Raw genomic sequence first — 20,839 nt, 5'->3', positions numbered from 1 at the left:
ATTATTATTTTTGTATGTTTTAAGCATGATAAAATTAGAAATTTTATATTTTAAGCAATCATATTAAATCGATATCAAAGTCAATAAATAATGTACAACCCAAAACAGACCGCCGAACTGACGTGACAATGACATTTGGCGCGCTAAACATGGCGGATTTTCGGCCTCATTAGACGGAGACGGAGATATTTACGTATATTCATGTTTCATTTTATGTACGCACTGAAATACTGTTATATTGTTTTCCTGCGAGTTAAAGTGTTGAGTAAGAACGAGATAGATATATGTTTATGTGTGTGCCTTCAAAATGGGTGCTATTTATATAAGCAATTGTACGTATAGAACAATATGTCGTGTCCCTACTATATAGGTCTATGGCGTTAACACTGTCTTTAGTCGCACCAACACGTCATCTCGGATCCTCCCGATCCACTAACGGTGCTCTTAGGTACTTCAAGCACCGGTCACCGTTGTCGTCGAACCCGTCGCTTGCGACGAAGGGCTCGACGAGTAAATTAACTCTCAGACAGCCCACTGAGTTTCTCGCCGGATCTTCGCAGTGGGTCGCGTTTCCGATCCGGTGGTAGATTCTGCGAAGCACGGCTCTTGCTAGGGTTCGTGTTAGCATCGTCATCAAGTTTGAGCCCCGTGAGCTCACCTACTAGCCACGGTTACGCTGAAATAGCCTCTAAAGGCTATCAGCTTAGGTAAAAAAAAAAGAAAAAGTCGCATACGGCGCGTACTGCATGCAAAAAAAAATATCAGTTCTGACTTCGTTGTTGAGTTCGAGTTTTTTCACTTTCGAGTTGTGCGACTTAGATGACTGGCAGCAAAAGTGTCTACGCACGTTGCATCCCAGATGAGACACTTCCCCTCTGCCAGAGCATAAAGTAAAGTTCATTCTCATTTGTTCTTTTATATTTTTTTACAATAAACAACTTTTTCTATCTTTCATTTTATTTGTTGACCTTACCATCTGTCAGTGCAGGTACATAGACGCGTTTATTGGCGCGGCTTATATGAACATACGCTCGAAAAAAGTAAATAAAAGTAAGTGATGATCCGATCTTAATGTGTTCCACGATAAGTTGCGTGTCTTGTTCTTCTCAGTCGGACACTCTTGTCAGAGTGGTCGTGGTTGCGTTGACGCTGTATGTGCAGTAGGACCTGTTAGGTCGCCCATGCTCCGGACGACCGCCCTCCAGGCAATGCGCTTCCAGGTCTGGCGGTTCGAAGCGTTACGAGTACATTCGACCATAGTGGACTCAGTTGCCTTCTTTATTAGGTCAGTCCAGCGGGTCGGTGAGCGGCCGCGTGATCTTCTGTCTTCCGCCCGGCCCTGGACTACCAGTCTCTCCATCGAGCGCTCTTTTCTGGAGATGTGACCAAAGAATGTTGATGAATGAAACCAAAGTTGCGTGTATTTAAGGATAAAATAGGAAAAGAAGAAAAGGGACCTTAACTTTAATTGCTGATCATTTGTTGTTCTATAACTGACTTGTTGTTGGTTGACATTGTATTAACATTTCTTCTTTTCGATATGACATGACTTTTTTAGACATTTTTATTAATACTAGAGGTCCCGCAGTAGTCGAAATTGACTCTAATTAATTGGAATTGTAAGTTTGTACACTATTATGATTGTATTTTATACTTCTATAATCACAAATTTCACCAAGCCTACACTATAAAAAAATATTAATAAAGAAAAACAATATTTAATCTATTCTCAATTTGACCACAGACGACAAGAACAAAAGTTTGACAATAAATAGTATGCATGCGTGTGTGCGTCAAATACATGGTATGTAGTGTGTGTAATGTTTTCTTTATTCATTTAATGTATCTTTTATGCATTCTTTTAAAAAAATATTAGCATTGTGCACTTCTTCTCTATACTCTCTATAAGTGTGGAAAATTTCATACTCCTCCGTTCGCGCAATTTTCGTAAAAAGGGATACAAAGTTTTTGCTTCACGTATTAATATATAGATTTCAACAAATAGTACTGTTTTTTATTATTATTATTATTATTGTATTCCATTTTTGAGCCGATGAATTGCCAATGCTATGTACGCCATTGTTGTCACATGCATCAGGCCATAAATGAAATAGTTTTTTCTTTTCAATGTTAGATGTTTGTGATGTGGGAGTACTTTTTTAAATAAATAAATAAATTAATGGAATATTATCTATGGCATAAAATCCCGATCCACTGAGAAGATCCAGCGAGAAACTCAGTGGGCTGTCTTTGGGTTAGTTCGCTCGACGGACTCTTGGACCTGGTGACCTGTGCTTGAAGAGTTTAAAAGGACCGAGAGGGAATCCGGGGGATATGTAATTAGTGGCGGCCAGAATAAGAAGGTTATCATGTCGTGCCGCTTCGTATAGCGTTCGTATCGTGCCAACGAAGATCTGATCCTTTTCCACAATTCACAAACAACGAACTGTATGATTAAAGACTTCAATAGTATCTATGATATCTTAGGCCTTTTCAATTGGTCCGTACAGAATCTGGAAGGTAAGTTGACAGACAGAGCTTATAATTACAAATTTGTAGTAAGTACCGCACTCGTACTTTCATAACGACTTTCTTGGGAAGATTAATTGCAGTGGTTTCCCAAAGAAGGCACCAGACCGCTTGGAAGGTTGCCCATGCGATGCACTGACCAAACCAAGTCGGCAGTTGGTGGTTGTTTTTGCATGAGTGTACCAGACTCACCACAAACCAGCGGTAGGCAGCGGCTTGGCTCTGTCCCTGGCATTGCTGAAGTCCATGGGCGACGGTAACCACTCACCATCAGGTGGGCCGTATGATCGTCTGCCAACAAGGGCAATAAAAAAAAAAAACCGGGAGGAGTGGCGATTGATTGTGAGGCGCATAACATCTACCGACAGCAAGGATGCTAGATGACGACCATGACCGCTCTGACAAGAGTGATACGGCATACGAATATTGCACTTGTACCGATTGACCTCCCTTGTCTTTCAAATATATGTACATACTGTTCCATAAGGTCAATCTCTTCATTCTTATGTGATTCCAGACAACGTCAACCATCGTTACAGTCCCATAAGACCATATCCTCACATATTAAAACGTTTCATTGAATACAGGGGTTGCAAGACGAAGAGGTTGCTAACCACCCTGCCTATTTCTGCCGCGAAGCAGTAATGCGTTTCGGTTTGAAGGGCGGGTCAACCGTTGTAACTATACCTTTTTTTTTTATTGCCCTTGTAGGCAGACGAGCATACGGCCCACCTGATGGTGAGTGGTTACCGTTGCCCATGGACTTCAGCAATGCCAGGGGCAGAGCCAAGCCGCTGCCTACTTGAGACCTTAGAACTTATATCTCAAGGTGGGTGTCGTATTTTCGTCGTAGATGTCTATGGGCTCCAGTAACCACTTCACACCTGATGTACTGTGACCTCGTCCACTCATTTAAGCAATAAATAAAAAAAAATGACTTTTACTTGTCACATCCTTAAAACAATGTCCGAAGACACACCGAAATAGAGCTAGTGTAGGAAATGGAAATGATATGAATATAGCAGTTTTAAACAGAGTAATGTGTGCTGGATAGATATGTGTCGTTCGCGAACGAACGAGTCAAACGGCCCGGGTCTCAAATTCCGCGCGAACGATAGGGTCACTTCAAAAAATATGAGTCGTTCACTAAATCGACTCGTTTAACAAAAACCTACGAATCAGAAGAAAAGAACCATACGAGTACGACGGTCATTCGGGTCATTTCGGGTTGCCGCGTTCGCCCCGCGCCCGTCTTGCTTAGTCGTTCGTTCGACTGAACGGGTCGTACGAACCGGATCATTTTGTCAACAGGTCAGTACTGATTTGAATCTCTAAAATTGAACGAACGACACATATCTAGTGCTGGACTGAAGCGAAGTGGGGTAGCTTAAGATACTTACGTATCGGTTCTAAATTTAGATGGTCGTGAAAGTCGACGTTCCTCACGCTCTACGGTGCTTCGACGGCTATTCTGCAGAAACAGGATTGGATGACCTGGAGAGAGTTTACATGCATGCGGGCCGCGTGAGCGAATACTACACTTGCATAGATCATGACGGGACGTGTGCAAGCTTTTTATCACTACGTTTGCAGATCTGTTTTCTTGTTGACTCTTTTTACTGGTGGCAGGACCTCTTGTGAGTCCGCGCGGGTAGGTACAACTACCCTGCCTATTTCTGCCGTGAAGCAGTAATGCGTTTCGGTTTGAAGGGTGGGGCAGCCGTTGTAACTATACTTGAGACCTTTAGAACTTATATCTCAAGGTGGGTGGCGCATCTACGTTGTAGATGTCTATGGGCTCCAGTAACCACTTGACACCAGGTAGGCTGTGAGCTCGTCCACCCATCTAAGCAGTAAAAATAAAAATTGCTGTTTACAGGCGGATACTTGTTCAACTTGTCCCTTCTACCTTACCTCTCCCCCCTCCATTTATATATAAAGCAGTAAATTGTCAATGACGCTCAGACACAGCCCACTGAGTTTCTCGCCGGATCTTCTCAGTGGGTCGCGTTTCCGATCCGGTGGTAGATTCTGAGAAGCAGTGCTCTTGATAGGGCCAGTGTTAGCAACACTTCCGGTTTGGGCCCCGTGAGCTCACCTACTAGTTAAGGTTCCGCTGATATAGCCTCTCAAGGCTATCAGCTTAGGTACGAAAAAAAAATATTTACGTCCAAATTAATTTCAGCCAAAGTAGCCAAGGGCAAGTCACCGCGCGGCCGCCGTGGCTCAAACTCAAAGGTTTTGACAACACGATTAATAAAAAACATTAGAACAGAAAATAAAATATTTATTTCGTATAATTTCATATCCAATTTCATCAGATTAACGTATAGTATTTTATTTTTTTTGACATTTAAACAAATTAATTACAAAAAGAAAAAAAGAAAAAAAAAACGTTTTCTTGGAAATCTAATACAAAACTAACAATTTTGCGTATAGAAATAATTAATAATTACATATTTTATTATTTTTTAATCTGGCTTGAGATCTTTCACTTAAATCACAATATTATTGCTATAAACGTTTTTTTTTAAATTACATTTAATGTATTGCCAGAGCAGTCTGGCACCAAGTCTAACGGGCTAAAAAAAAATTACCTGGGTTGCCACATAGTTGAGCAAAAATTCCACATTTGCTTCTCACCTAAAAAATTGGCAGTGCCGATCGGAATCGGCCACAGGAGGTGTAAGTCGCCTCTGTATTCATAAAAATCTCTAAAATTTCTTTATTCTTTATACAACTAACCCTAAATATTTACAATGTTTACAAAAAATCTGAGGTAACCTTTTTGCTATTATTGTTTTGTACTGTGTGTGTTTTTTTTATTTATTATTTTCTGCTCTATAAATATCTATTTAACTATATTATATTTTTGTTACTTTTAATAATATCATAATAATCGCTCGGAACGTTCGTGTCTCATTCGTATTTCGTTAAAAACAAAGAACACTTTAACCATTTTTATTTATAATACATTAGAATTAATACTGAGTATTTATCAATAGAATTTCGTGAAAATGTCAATTTCCCCAATTTTTTGGGGAGATTTAATTTTAATCCGACAACACTTCAGAACGCGAAAGGCGCATGAAACACGAAACGTTTCTAAAAATTACTAACATTTTAAAAATGTATTTAACAAAACAAAAAAAAAATATAATAGTAATAATTACTTATATATGTAATAACTAGTTTAATATTTATTATCAACAACGGTTTGCGTTTATTGGCACATTATTGACGCGAAATAATTTAAAACAGTGCATGCGAGAATTTACGATGGAATTTTTCCAAAACAGGCGATACAATGTCAGAAACGAGGATATAAAAAAAATAATTGAATGTCTGTCTGTTTACGGACGATAGTTTTACGTGATAACGTCATAAAAGAAATATTAATAAAAAATTGCATATTTTTATGAATTGAATTTAATTATTATCACTGAATTATCATTACTTTGTATAATATAATGATTGAGATAGTTGAAAATTAAAAAAAATTCGATAAATCAACGCTTGGGCCGATCTTGCCTCTCTATCGCTTGTTCCGCCCTCTCGCTCGCACGCTCAGGGTTGGGCGGAACGTGACACTTTTTCGAGCGTGCAGCCGGTGTTCATCGATTTATAACACGTTATCACGAAAAAAAAAGCTTTTTAATTTTGAAATTTCGTTAAAAATTCGAGCATCTTTCCGAAGTACGATAAGACCTTAATAAGAGCTTTTTTTCGTCTGCCCAGGGAACCTACGTTCATTAAATAATAGTAGGTACACAACTTTAAGTAACGAACGCATGTAAAAAAATAATAATTAAGTATTGTCCAAACATAAAAAAAATAATATCGCTCCGATATACAAAATTACTCGGAATAACAGTACTGCACTGATGGCGTATACACTCTATATATACATCCAGTGCTGCACACGACTTCCCGGTGCCTGTTCACTTGACAGCTGTCATTGACACCTGTCAAGAATCCAAAATGGTGGGAGATCGAACGTTTTTGGACAATGTGTTCAAGCAAAACGCGAAAACGACCGTAAGTTTGAGAAATTATAATTGGACAGTTTTATATTGAATAAATATTTGTATTATTAAAATTAATTATAAATCTTAAATTTTGATTTCGTTATTTTTATCGAATAAAATGTTCGTAATAAATTGTTCTGATTTTTGACAGATAACTTTGACAAAGAATAGTGTTTTTATTACTGATATTATTAGTTATTAAAAAAATATATATTAATATTTGTAATGTTTCAAACATTAGTTGTGCAAGTATATGCAGACCAGACTTCGATTATTGTATATTATTGCTCTGTTCATTGTAAATTATTCTAATGCTTATGCCGGCTTCGTTTAGACGCATCACGAGATGGGACCGCGAATAATAATTATCGCATTTTACTTTTTTTTCTTTCTAAAACATATTTTCCTTGTCAATACTTCATTTTTAAACAAAACTGAGTATTTTTTTGTTAAAACAAAAAAAAAAATTAAGCTCTCCCCAATCACCTCCCCCCTAAATTTCCCCCAAAAAACGAGGGGAATCATCACTTCTAAGTACTTAAACTCAAACGAACGCGTAAAGATTATGCATAACAACATTATCCGATTGACATATGTCACGTTCAATAAATAAAATGAAGCAACAAAAGATCGCGCGGACTTTGACGTTTCCAGACTACGACTTTGACGGGTCGTTGAACTCTCGCAACAACAATGCACTAATAAAAAAAAAATATATATTCAAAACTTTTAACATCATTTAGTGCAACACATCTGTTGAATTCTTAATAAACCGACTCATTGGAGCCGCGTCTGACGGTTCTATAATTATGTTGTCCACGGTCCGCAGCAAATCGTCGGTCTCCGATACAAAACAACGAAACAGTAGTAACGGAATATACCATAAAAACAATACTATTAACGTAATTAACATAAAACCGACGTAATATCATTTGCCTATCTAAAGAATTCTCGTTAACGTTAAGCTGTACTTAAAAAAAAAATTATCTATAAAATAATTGAATACAAAAATATAGATTTTTTTTGATCACATTTATATTAAGCTGTGTCCTGCACTTATTATATCATACATTTTGAAATAAAAAAATAAATCATTTAACATAAGCAACAACTGCAAACTCGATACTGGATTATATCATTCGCCTTAAATCGATTATCTTTGTAATCGATTCTAAAAAACTATCGCACAGGAAGACCCATTGATGTTTTTGTTTAAGAAAAAAAAAAACAACAGACACATTAAAGCATTCAACTCGAACTATTTACGCTAAACAAGTCTTGTAATTATTATTCAAGGCTAAAACAAAAATCGTATTTAATAAAAACAATAATCTATTCACATTATCGCTCATAATAAATTTTTTTTTTTTTAAATGAAAACAAACAATTATTTTCTGACAACACTGAGGCTGTACGCCTACAATAAAGTAAATCAACTCTTTATTTAATTTTTAATTCGGTAACTACTTACAAATGGCACTTTTTCAACTAGACTTGAATCCGCTTTTGACGTTTGACAGTCCGCTGACAGCTGTCAAACTCGCGTCGTTCGACGTCCGGTGGTGTTTCAAACCTTCCACGGAGATCAGCGCCATCTGTCGACGAGACGGCCGTTGTAACTATACTGAGACCTTAGAACTTGCATCTCAAGGTGGGTGGCCCATTAACTTTGTAGATGTCTATGGGCACCAGTAACCACTTAACACCAGGTGAGCTGTGAGCTCGTCCACCCAAACTGTTCTTTTTTTTTTTTTTAATTATTGCCCTTGTAGGCAGACGAGCATTTGGCCCACCTATGTGGTTACCGTCGCCCATGGACTTCAGCGATGCTAGGGACAAAGCCAAGCCGCTGCCTACCGTTAGAGTTCAATGATTAATTTGTAAGCGTCCTGTGTATACGTGACTTTATAAAAAAAAAGAAAATACAATCTAGCAATGAATTGTCCTTTTAAGAACTAAGAACTGCATGAATATTAGTTTTTTTTTTTAATATTTTAAACAATGTATAATTCTGCAGAAAAAATATTGACGCTTGAAAGGCAAACGTGACTAAGCGCCAATGCGTGAACTTTACAGTAGACTAATTTAAAGTTGAAATACCTGAAAATAATATATATTTTAATGAATCTAGCTGTAGGATTGAAATGATTTTAATAGACCTAGAAATATATATTTTTTGCGCATGAATATGGTTATTGCTTCTATAATTTATGTATAAAGCAGTTATTGTCGCTTAGTCACGTTTGCCTTTCAAGCGTCGATATACATAATTATAACCCATAAAACATAGTGTAATCTGTAGGTAATTACATTACATATAATATTATCTATAGTCAACCTATCATTTGTGCTATGGAGGCATGTGGGAGAAAATCAAGGAGCACCATCTTGTATAGGGAACAAGTTATTGCTGAAAGACTCACCGAAACAGCGCTAGTGTAGTAAGTGGAAACAATATGAATATAACGGTTTTAAGCAGAGCAAAGTGTGCTAGAGTATGGCGCTGTTTTTAAAATTCTTCCACTTGCTACAGTGGCGCCATCTTATTTGGCTCCGTTTCAGCGGACACTTTTTAATACACCGATTTTTAAGGGATTTTATGACGTGGTAACTGAGACCTTTAAGTCATGTCTTATTTTAATTTACATTCATATTTTTATGAAAAATGATATTATGGAGTGAAATGTAATGAAGATGATTAATTTGAAACATTTATCAACTGGGATGAAATTAAATGAAATGAAATGGGATGAAATATAATCTCAGTAAAATGGTGATCATTTACTAAAATTTTTGCAGTGGACTTTTTGGAGGATCCTGAGCGGTTACGTCCAGTGGCTTTGTTTCATTTTCCCACATTTGTGCACTTTCACAGATACTTAACAGTTAATAAACCACCTTTATTACACATTTAAACAAGAAACACTAAATAGACAAGATAAAACAAATCACACGACTTCACTCCTCGCGTTCCCCTTAAAGCAATAAAAAAAAAAAAAATACACCGAGATGGTGCTTCTTACTTCTACCCTCCATAGTTGGTACAGTCGTCACTAATCATTGAGTTTTGCAGCCATTACGAATCTAGTCGTCCTAGGATGCCTATTACATTAAATTTTAAAAAAACGGCCACAGACTAAAATAAATTATACTAAAACTAAAAATATACTTTTTAGAAGCCTGGTCTTACATATACTAATATATAAATCTACAATGGTTTTTATGGATGTTCCGTTATAACTACTGAACCGCGCATCCGATTGACTTGAAACTTGGTATCCATGTAGAAAATACATGTACTTAATAGATAGGCTAATATTTATATGAGTGTTGGACTTCCTAATAATAATGTAAATTTTAAATGCCCAGCGAAGCGGGCGAATACGGCTAGTTTTAAATATAAATGGAAATAATTATATAAAAACGGCTCAATATGATAAAAGCGTGTTAAAGAAAAAAAGATGGTAATCTTTCATTGAAGACTTCATAGGAGTTTTAGGACAGTGATCACCTGACCGATTTAGTGGAAAGACTCGAACCTCACCTGTTCTCATTTAGCGCTGGCCTTCTCCAGGAAATCCATTTTCAATCTCAACTCAATGAGGAACAGCTGCTTCTGGAGGGAGAATATCTCCTCCTTCTGCCTCAGTTCCATGTTGAGGATTTTCATCTTGGCCTCGTGCTCCCAAATGGCGTGCTGTCTCTTCGCGGAGAAGTACAGCTTCTCCTCTTCGGTGGCCGAGGCGCATTCGTGCTTTATGTGATCGTCCAGTTTATCTTGGCTGTTTATTGAATATAATATTATAAAAAGGAAAGATTTGTTTGTTTGTTTGTATTGAATAGGCTCCGAAACTACTGAACCGATTTGAAAAATTATTCCACTGTTTGGAAGCTACACTATTCCCGAGTGACACAGGCTATAATCTTTTTTGAAAAAAATAAGGAATCCTTACTAAAACTCCAATAATGTAACCCAAGGTGTAAAAAAAATACCTAAAATATTCTTTACATCGCGTGTCCTGCGAAAACTATTGATGATGGAATAAAATAATGTACCAAGACTTTGTAGAACACATTATTATTTACAAAAAGTGTCGCGACAGCATATGTCTAACTGTTATAGTTGTGCCGCAATAAGTGTTCTTTTATTAAAAAAAATAAAACAACGTCAAATATCGTTGAAATTTTTGTTAAAGACCCGAGCGGAGCCGGAGCGGGCCGCTGGTATTGAATAAAACGTTTCGTTGGTGGACAAGATAAGGTGGAGTTAAAGACGAGATATCGAGCTTTTAAGCACCGCAACTGGTTTTAGGGTTGATTCGACCAAACAAGAGTAAATCTTATTCTTAGAATGAATTGAAATGTCGTCGTGGCCTAAAGGATAAGAAGTCCGGTGCATTCGTATGTAGCGATGCACCGGTGTTCGAATCCCGCAGGCGGGTACCAATTTTTCTAATGAAATACGTACTCAACAAATGTTCACGATTCACTTCCACGGTGAAGGAATAACATCGTGTAATAAAAATCAAACCCGCAAAGTTATAATTTGCGTAATCACTGGTGGTAGGACCTCTTGTGAGTCCGCACGGGTAAGGTACCACCACCCCGCCTATTTCTGCCGCGAAGCAGTAATGCGTTTCGGTTTGAAGGGTGGGGCAGCCGTTGTAACTATACTGAGACCTTAGAACTTATATCTCAAGGTGTGTGGCGCATTTACGTTGTAGATGTCTATGGGCTCCAGTGACCACTTAACACCAGGTGGGCTGTGAGCTCGTCCACACATCTAAGCAATAAAAAAAAAAAAAAAAACGTTACATAAAGGCTAGCGTGTGAAGTATGTGCTACAGAACTCAACAGAAGCATGATGGTCGTACAAAATCCAGTGAATCTTCACGGATCTAGTTTGAAGAAGTCACAGATATGGTGTAGCAGTGAGAGACTAGGTCAAAGTCAGAATTGTTGTATGGTATAACGGATGGCGCATTATTCTAAACGACACATGACTGTATTTTCGCAGAAGTAGGCAGGATAGTAACCATCTGGGGGTATAAATACATCTAACCACCAGTAATAAAGCAACTTTAAATACTCGGCTGCTCATTCTGGAGACAGAAGGCATGTGGAAAGGAAATCTTTGAAAGTGCACCAGTTCTTGAGGCAATTGGAATGATGACACCGTCTGTGATGACAGTTGCGACCAAGAGTTGATTTCTACAGATAATTATATATCAGAGCAGTCTGAAGTTTGAAGACAGTTGGTCGGTAGGATAAACAGTATACAATTGAGTCATCGACCTCACGTCTCAAAGTGGGTGACGGGGTTCGCGTTGTGATGTCTTTAGGTACGAAGTAGAGGATGCTCTAGTGTGGATATTATTTTGAGTTTCTGCCGAAGTCCGAACGAATAAGATGTGTCCAGGTATTGTCCTATTTTTACCAAGAATTGTCATATATTTAGAATACTTCAACGTCATTACTATAGTGTTTGGCAGCCTTGATGTCCATGGGCTCCACTAACAATTCAATACCAGATCGAGTGTCCTGTGAGAGGAAGCACCTACCTTTTTTCGTGTCCGTTCTTCCTGGTATCATCCAAGTTGCTCAGGTTCAAAGGCGTGTTCGATAGTTCGTTTAGCTTCTGTAGGAAGTTCTGCTGGAGTCTGGCCTGTTCTAGGGCCTGCAGAGGGACCGGGAGGACGAGGGGGGCGGCGGGGAGGGCCTTGTGTGCGGGAGCGAGAGGGGGCGAGGGCGAAGAGTGCGGTATGATCTGCACTTGGGGCTCGAGTACGTTAATCGTGTCGTCGCTGTCGTTCGTTGTCGATAGTCGTCCGTTTGACATCTGTGGGTTTAGAGGCATGAAATGCTTAAAGGAGTCCATGGACAGTTTTAACGTCGACAACCCATCTCGCCACACAAAACCTCCATTACGTTAGCCTAACGTCCGGCCTACGTTTAAAACCTTAATAAATGACTTCAAAAGCGATTCTAAAACACCTCGAGTTAAAATTGGTTAAAGAAGTGCCATCACCCGCTTCTGTGTCCGAATCAGACCGAATGCGTTCTAATCGTTAGCCAGCACAGGCCAGCAAAGACCTAAAAGTCTGGCGCGCCTAAACATTTACACCCTGACTTTTCTTGTGCGAAATATTGAATTTGCGGACTTTTAAGGACTTTGCTGCCTCAATAGTTACCCTGACTGTCGTAACACAGGGTTAAGGATCGATTCGTTTTCGTCTCGGATGTGTGTATTTCAATCCTGTTTTGAGGCGATTGAATGTGGAATGTTAAATACTAAGGTTATTATACATTTAATACCATCACAATTGATATCAAGTCTTGTGTCAATGACCCATTCGTCATAAATCGCGTTATATTAGTATGTAATTTTTTTTATTGCTTATTGCTTAGATGGGAGGATGAGCTCACAGTCCACCTGGTGTTGCTTGGCCATTCCCTAGCACTACTGATGTCCGTGACGACGGTAACCACTTACCATCGGCCCAGTCTGCTTACAAGGATCATAAAAATCAATTGAGATTCTGACTTTACATTACAAGGTGGCATTGACGTGGTGATGACCATGGACCACAGTCACAATTGTCACGCGGCAATAAAATAAAAATGCAAAACACTCACGTTAACAGGCACACAGTCGTCGTCCTTGATGCTGTGCCCTTCCGCGCTAGTTGTGGGCTCACCGTCTTCCTCTGAAACGATATGACCCTTCGCTTCAATCCTGCCACTAATCTGTTTTATTAAGCCCAACTTGATACTTTATTTGTTGTCGAAACACAATTATTTCTGGCGCGAACTACTCATATGATCAAGGCCGACCGGTCGGTGTAAAATAAAAACGGGAATTCCACCACAAGTCTTCGCTTTGTCTATGGATTTCCGGGGAGACTAGGCTAAGCTAATTCCTAAATATTGACTGATTTACCACCAAAAACGAGTTTAATCATGCTGATTCAGGGAAAGATTCCTCTTTTTTTTAAATTTATTACATAGATGGGTGGACGAGCTCACAACCCACTGGATGTTAAGTGGTTACTGGAGCCCATAGAGCCACTCACCTTGAAATATAAGTTCTAAGGTCGCAGTATAGTTACAACGGTTGCCCCACGCTTCAATCGAAACGCATTACTCCTTCACGGCAGAAATTGGCAAGTCGGTGGTACTTACCCACGCGGACTCTCAAGAGGTCCTACCACCAATAAACCTTGTCATCTTATGAATCAGAAATTTACAGCTATCCGTTAATATATTTTGCTTGTAATTCTCACTAGATGTGGGTAGTTAGAAATCGCATCCGAAAGCATTGGTGGTTCGACCAACAAAACAAAAGAAGGATACATCGCTAAGTCGAAGTCGTCGTGGCCTAAAGGATAAGACGTCCAGTGCACTCGTATGTAGCGATGCACCGGTGTTCGAATCCCGCAGGCAGGTACCAAATTTTCTAATGAAATACGTACTCAACAAATGTTCACGATTGACTTCCACGGTGAAGGAATAACATCGTATAATAAAAATCAAACCAGCAAATTTTAATTTGTTTAATTACTGGTGGGAGGACCTCTTGTGAGTCCGCGCGGGTAGGTACCAACACCCTGCCTATTTCTGGCGTGAAGCAGTAACGCGTTTCGGTTTGAAGGGTGGAGCAGTCGTTGTAACTATACCTGAGACCTTAGAACTTATATCTCAAGGTGGGTGGCGCATTTTCGTCGTAGATATCTACGGGCTCCAGTAACCGCTTAACACCAGGTGGGCTGTGAGCTCGTTCACCCATCTAAACAATAAAAAAAAGGTCATCTTGGACGTTACCTTTGACGTCTAAGGGATGTATGCTCTGCCACAGCATCCCATCGAGCAGACTTGACGTGTCTGATTGCGGAGGCTGCTGAAAATGAATACGAACAAGAGATTTAATACCGCCATTTAACACCAGGTGGGCCGTTCGCTCGTCGATCCGTCTAGGCAATTTACATCGTCTTTTCGTCTTCGTCTTCGTCGTCAAACTTTTTCGTCTGTGTGTTGCATGTCGCGTGACGGTCGGCCGCGGAGTAGGGATAAAGCGAAAGGCGCTCGTCAGCGATAGCCAAGGCCAATATGGCGGCGCCTATAGTCCGCAGCAGCTAACCGTGTAGTGTATAGACTATTACTCATTTGTGCCAGTGCTCCACGCTATTTTGTTTGTTTTTGTCAGTGTTTAATGTAAATGTTGTTTGTCAGTGTTAAATGTCTATAATGTGAACTTTTACTGTGGTTTCATAAAACCACACAACCCTTCTTTTTTTTTACTGAATTTCCCGAGACATGAGGAGTTGCTCGCTCCGGGCATTTCAATATTGCATTAATTGTTACGTACAACCTCTTGTGAAAATGAATATTAAAAAAAAAAACTGATTTTTGAAAAAAAAAAAGACATGTCCGCTGAGTTTCTTGCCAGTTCTTCTCAGGACGGAGGCTAGTTCTTGTGAATTGGCCTTAGTTCTTTTTGACGTTCAACAAGTATGTACTTTCATTTATCTATATATATAAAAATGAATTGCTGTTCGTTAGTCTCGCTAAAACTCGAGAACGGCTGGACCAATTTGGTTAATTTTGCTTTTGAATTATTTGTGGAAGTTCAGAGAAGGTTTAAAAGGTAGATAAACATGAAAATGCTCGGAAATAAATAAAAATAACAATTATGTTTTTCCTTTGATGTGTCCCCCGTCGGACGGATTCATTTTGTTTGTTTTAAGTTTATTTCATAGAAAAGTTTAGGTATTTTATTTAGAGATTGAGTCACTACGAAGTCTGCCGGGTCAGCTAGTGTTGAATAAAATTTTTTGTCTTTGACTTTGACTGACAAAAGATTGCACCGGTCGTACATCTGACAATTGATGTCCCTATGTTATATGCATATCGAGGGCTAAAAGGTTATTTAGTTTAGCGACTTTTTGTAACCTTACCAGAGATTTTAAAGTTTAAAATTTGGAAAAAATATCAAAACAAAAAACAATATCTTTAGGTATTTTTAATGGCGTAAGCTTAATTGAAGTTCAATTAAAAACATCGAGCTGTTGATGTTAATAAATAGACTTTTTTACCCCTTGATATCTTAATATATATAAATCACGTGTCACGTTGGTTTGTCCGCGATGGACTCCTAAACTACTTAACCGATTTTAAATTAAATTTGCACACCGTGTGCAGTTTGATCCAAATTGAAAGATCTATCCTAGATTACATCTTAATTTATAGCCGCAATATTATTTTATTGCAAATTATTTGTCTACTATTTGACATTCACAATTATCTGTTAACTCCAAATGATTTTAACAGATGGCGATATCTGTTGACTGGATTGAGTAAGTAATCAATAGATGGCGCTGCTATGATAAACCTACAAATTGGTCACATAAGCTCCAATTTAATGGCATGAACACCACGTGTTGCTGAGGCTAAAGTATAAGTGAATTTTATTTCGTAGTAAACGCAATACAGTGAAATCCAATTGTTCTTACATTGTTAATTTTTTGGTATTCGCATAGCCGGCCACACAAAAACCTTAGCCACAGCAACATGTGGCCGGGTCTGCTAGTAATAATATATGCTTCGTATCTACCTACCTGTGTGTCGTGAGCGCGCATTTTGCATTTCTTCTTATAGTTTTCGTACCACATCTTGACTTGCGCGGGGGTCCGGGGTCGCTCGCCGCCGCAACGCTTGTTCACCTCCTCGCAGATCGTGGACCACACCAGCTGAGCGCGCATTAAAGTGGTCAATTGAAATCGAATGAAACACAAAATTCGCAAAACGATTACGAGTGCCCGCAATTGCCGGCGTCATGGCGAGCTGGGAACTCACAAGGGTTTGGTGTGAATACCAGTTGACGATCGCTGTGCGACAGTCCAGTGGTTCTCAATATATTTTTTTCTTTTTCCTACCTATGCTGATAGTCTTGAGAGGCTATTTCAGCTTCTCCTTGACGTGTAGGTGAGCTCAAACCGGAGTGTTGCTAATAGTGGCCCTAGCAACTGAGAAGATCCGGCGAGAAACTCATTGGGCTGTGTCTGTGGGTTAATTCACTCGTCGTGCCCTTCGTCAAGCGACGGGTTCGGCGAGGACGGTGACCGGTGCTTGAGGTACCTAAAAGCACCGTTAATAGATCGGGACGATTCGTAATGACGCACTCACTGACACTATGCAAAAGGTTTGACAGTCGCAATGAAGATAGGCAGGTTCATCTATTGACCTACTTCATGCACGAGTTTTTTAAATACAAAAAACTTAAATTTAATTAACTGGTTGGCTGCAGTGTAGGTCACCAGTGCCCTACGTGGCGCACTGAAGTAATTAGGTCGATTTCTGTTACTAAGAGCCTTTTTTCGGGTCGGATCCGAACCACCTACGAGGTCCACGCGCGGGGTTGGGGTATGAGTGGTGGGACTGGTCCGCGACTGCGGGACCGCGGGCCCAAGGATGTTTTCAGGACCCTACCCACTAAACGCCTCCCAACTCTTTACCCAAGCGTCCGATCCCTTCCGAGGTCAAAACCCCGGATGAAACGAGGTACATACCGCGGTCAACGCTACAACCAGACGGCGCAGCTCACCCCAAGGACGCCCAGCCTGGGTTGCCTAACTTTGCCGGCTTTTATTTGTAATGAATGTTATAGTCGCTTAGGTCTCTTAGAAGTAGATTCATTTTCAGTATCTTCGGATTCGTCTTTCCCAGAATCCAGTAGATATTCCGGCGCCTTAGTAACAGAAATCGTCATAATTACTTCAGTGTGCCGCGTAGGGCACTGGTGACCTACAAGGCAGTCAAAGGGTAAATTATTTATTACAATTTGTTGATTTATTGTCAGTCAGCACAGAGTTTCTATGCCTCATGTTTTTATAGTACATTTCTATATTCGCGATTTCTAGTGCGCTTAGTGCGTGTTAACGTTCTCGATAGCGTAAAAGTTAACTCAAATTTGTATGGAGTTGGAACAGCGCCCCTAGCGGCAAATGTAGGGAAACTGCACCAAACTCGCACTCATAAAGCACACTAGAATCTTTTATTTTTTTATTGCTTAGATCAGGTGACGAGCTAACAGCCCACCTGATGTTAAGTGGTTACTGGAGCCCATAGACATCTACAACGTAAATGCGCCACCTACTTTGACATATAAGTTCTGAGATCTCAGTATAGTTACAACGGCTGCCCCACCCTTCAAACCGAAACGCATTACTGCTTCACGGCAGAAATAGGCGGGGCGGTGGTACCTACCCACGCAGACTCACAAGAGGCCCTACCACCAGTAATTACGCAAATTATAATTTTTTAACTGACATTCTTAAGGTCGACGTCTGAATTGTATTTCGTAATACAATAATCAAGGGAATCCGGGTTGCGTTTCGTTATACATTCCCCTAGATTTTCAAAAAGACATCGTAATAAAAATCAAACCCCCAAAAATTATAATTACTGGTGGTAGGGCCTCTTGTGAGTCCGCTCGGGTTGGTACCACCACCCTGCCTATTTCTGCCGTGAATCAGTAATGTGTTCCGGTTTGTAGGGTGGGGCAGCCGTTGTAACTATACTGAGACCTTACAACTTATATCTCAAAGTGGGTGGCGCACTTACGTTGTAGATGTCTATGGGCTCTAGTAACCACTTAACTCCAGGTGAGCTGTGAGCTCATCCCATATAAGCAATAAAAAAAATTGAGGTCCGAACCTTACGCCTCACGGTGCATGGCGGCAAAATACCATTGATCGTCAGGTGGTCCATGACATTCCTAGTTGACCCACGACAATAAACTAATCCAACGACCACTTACTGCCAATAAGGTAATTATTGATTCGGTACACCAATAAAAATGCAAACCTAAAAGAAACGCGTAAGGTAATCTATAGCTTAAACAAAAAAAAAATCGTCTTAACGGCCCAAACTTGTTTCCAGCCGACCTAAATGTACAGATTAAAGAAGAATTTGGTTGGAGCGTTTCGAACAATGAAAGCGAGGCTATTTAATTTCTTTTCTTTCTCCATCGCTTTTTTTTTTCCACACACAAGGCGTCCTACCACCAGTAAGATACATATAGATATACATATATAGAAATATGTATATATTGTACATAATATGTGTTTGTTTTTCATCTTACTGTCATTAGGTTGTCGCTGTGTTTTTTGGGACTTCACGAGATGTGACAATGACTTATAGACAAATTAGCTGTTCCAGTCCAATCACGACAAAAGAAAATGGTGCGCGTGCAATTTGGTGCTCGTGAAAGAAGTTAAACTTCTTTTTCAATGTGTAGTATTGTGGTTTTCTTAATTTTTCATCCTTAAATCAAATTTCTCTTGCAAATAGGGAATGCTGTGTATAAGAGAAACGACCTAGCTCGTTTTGTCCTTTCCCTCTCTTCACGGTCGAGTGATTCGCGAGACGCTCTGTCTATTTTCTCACTCTCGCGCCTAAATTAGCCGTAACGAATCTGTCGCGAGTTAGATTTACTCTCAACGCGCCTAAAGAAGTTGTACTTCAATAGATTAGCCGTAACGAATCTGTGGCGAGTTAAATTTACTCTCAACGCGCCTAAAGAAGTTGTACTTCAATAGATTAGCCGTAACAAATTTGTGGCGAGTTAAATTTACTCTCAACGCGCCTAAAGAAGTTGTACTTCAATAGATTAGCCGTAACGAATCTGTCGCGAGTTATATTTACTCTCAACGCGCCTAAAGAAGTTGTACTTCAACAGATTAGCCGCAACGAATCTGTCGCGAGTCAGATTTTACTGTCAACGTGCCTAAAGAAGTTTCACTTCAATAGTTGTGCCTACGAAGTTTACCATTGCAATTACATTACATTCGGATAGTTGTCATTAATAGATGTTTTGTCTTAATATTGTCTTTATTTGCTTGTGGTTCGATTACGTAGAAGGAATTTCGTTTTTAAATTTTAGAAAAAATATTTTAGGGGAATTGCTCTTAAAAAAGGATCTGAGAAGATTAACTGATTAATTGGTTTACACAGCAGCTGAACCCACGTTTCCAATCTCTTGACTTGTAACCTAAGCATTTATTTCCTTCTAGTCAGCGGTTCGAGGTTGTAAGCTATATAGGGTTCAGCATGGGGTTACATAACAGGTTTTTTTACTGGTGGTAGGACGTCTTGTGAGTCCGGGTAGGTACCACTATCCTGCCTATTTCTGCCGTGAAGCAGTAATGCGTTTCGGTTTGAAGGGTGGGGCAGCCGTTGTAACTATACTAAGACTTTTAGAACTTACATCTCAAGGTGGGTGGCGCATTCACGTTGTAGATTTCTACGGGCTCCAGTAACCACTTAACACCAGGTGGGCTGTGAGCTCGTCCACTCAACTAAGTAACAAAAAAAAAAGAACCCAAAGCCCCTCTGTTGAAAGTTGAAAGCAGTCGTCAGGGAAGATAATAAATTTCGGAGGCTCAATCAAATTACTTTTAAACTAGCGGAATACTTTTAAAATTCAGATTTCCCTAAAACTGGAAAATTCATCGTACACAGAGCTTTAATTACAACCATGAATAATTAATTTATATATATTTTTTTTTAACATTACAAATCGTCTTCATTTTTGATACGACACAAATTCTTCTTAACGACGCTCCAAAATTCATTACCTCATGAATAACAAATTCAAAGTATTAAAAAAAAAAAATCTACAATAACCTAAATTATTAACCGAAATAAATTATTTATGAAATTTCAACATATCAGCATAATTTTACGCGCGAAAAGAAAATTTCACTAAACGACTATAAATAACGCAAACCGATTTAGACCTTATGTCGATAGTCGTAAGGTGGCATTTCTATTTACGACACTACGATGTTACGTCCTCATGAATACGATGAAAATATTCAAAAACATTTACGTAGGCATATAATATAATGTTGTGTAATTACATATTATTTTAATGCTCTCACACATTTATGTGTTAAAAAAGGTATTTTTTTTTACTAAAAAAAAATTATCTGAATAAATGTATAGTATTATCATCAATTTAATTTTAATGGATATATTTAAATTTCAAACGTGTAATATGAAAATTATCAGAATGCGTGAAGGGTGCGTAACGTTGAGATAAATCGAATGAGCCTAAACTTGATAAGTTCAGGAATTTCGGACGAGCTCACAGCCCAGCTGGTTTTAAGTGGTTACCGGAGCCCATAGACATCTACAACGTAAATGCCGCCACCCACCTTGAGATATGAGTTCTAAGGTCTCAGTATAGTTGTCCCCCCCGTATAGTGTACATACAACTGTCC

At 39.2% G+C, this 20,839-nt stretch overlaps 1 protein-coding gene across 5 annotated transcripts in view; it reads right to left on the bottom strand.

The window, feature by feature from the left end:
• Positions 1 to 4,799: 4,799 nt before the first annotated feature.
• Positions 4,800 to 20,839, bottom strand: part of LOC101739914 (uncharacterized) — a 51,351-nt gene continuing 35,311 nt past the window's right edge. For 2 of the 5 annotated variants that reach the window (XM_062671735.1, XM_021347183.3), the window contains exons 3-8: positions 16,172 to 16,303; positions 14,379 to 14,451; positions 13,194 to 13,264; positions 12,119 to 12,396; positions 10,102 to 10,339; positions 4,800 to 8,152 (exon numbers count right to left, since the gene is read on the bottom strand). In XM_062671735.1, the coding sequence (XP_062527719.1) occupies positions 10,108 to 10,339; positions 12,119 to 12,396; positions 13,194 to 13,264; positions 14,379 to 14,451; positions 16,172 to 16,303 (786 nt within the window). In that variant the 3' untranslated portion in view covers positions 4,800 to 8,152; positions 10,102 to 10,107. 5 annotated transcript variants of the gene reach the window in all.

This window comes from Bombyx mori, chromosome 2 (assembly GCF_030269925.1).
Source record: "Bombyx mori chromosome 2, ASM3026992v2".
Taxonomy (NCBI): domain Eukaryota; kingdom Metazoa; phylum Arthropoda; class Insecta; order Lepidoptera; family Bombycidae; genus Bombyx; species Bombyx mori.
This window is presented reverse-complemented; position numbering and strand designations above follow the sequence as displayed.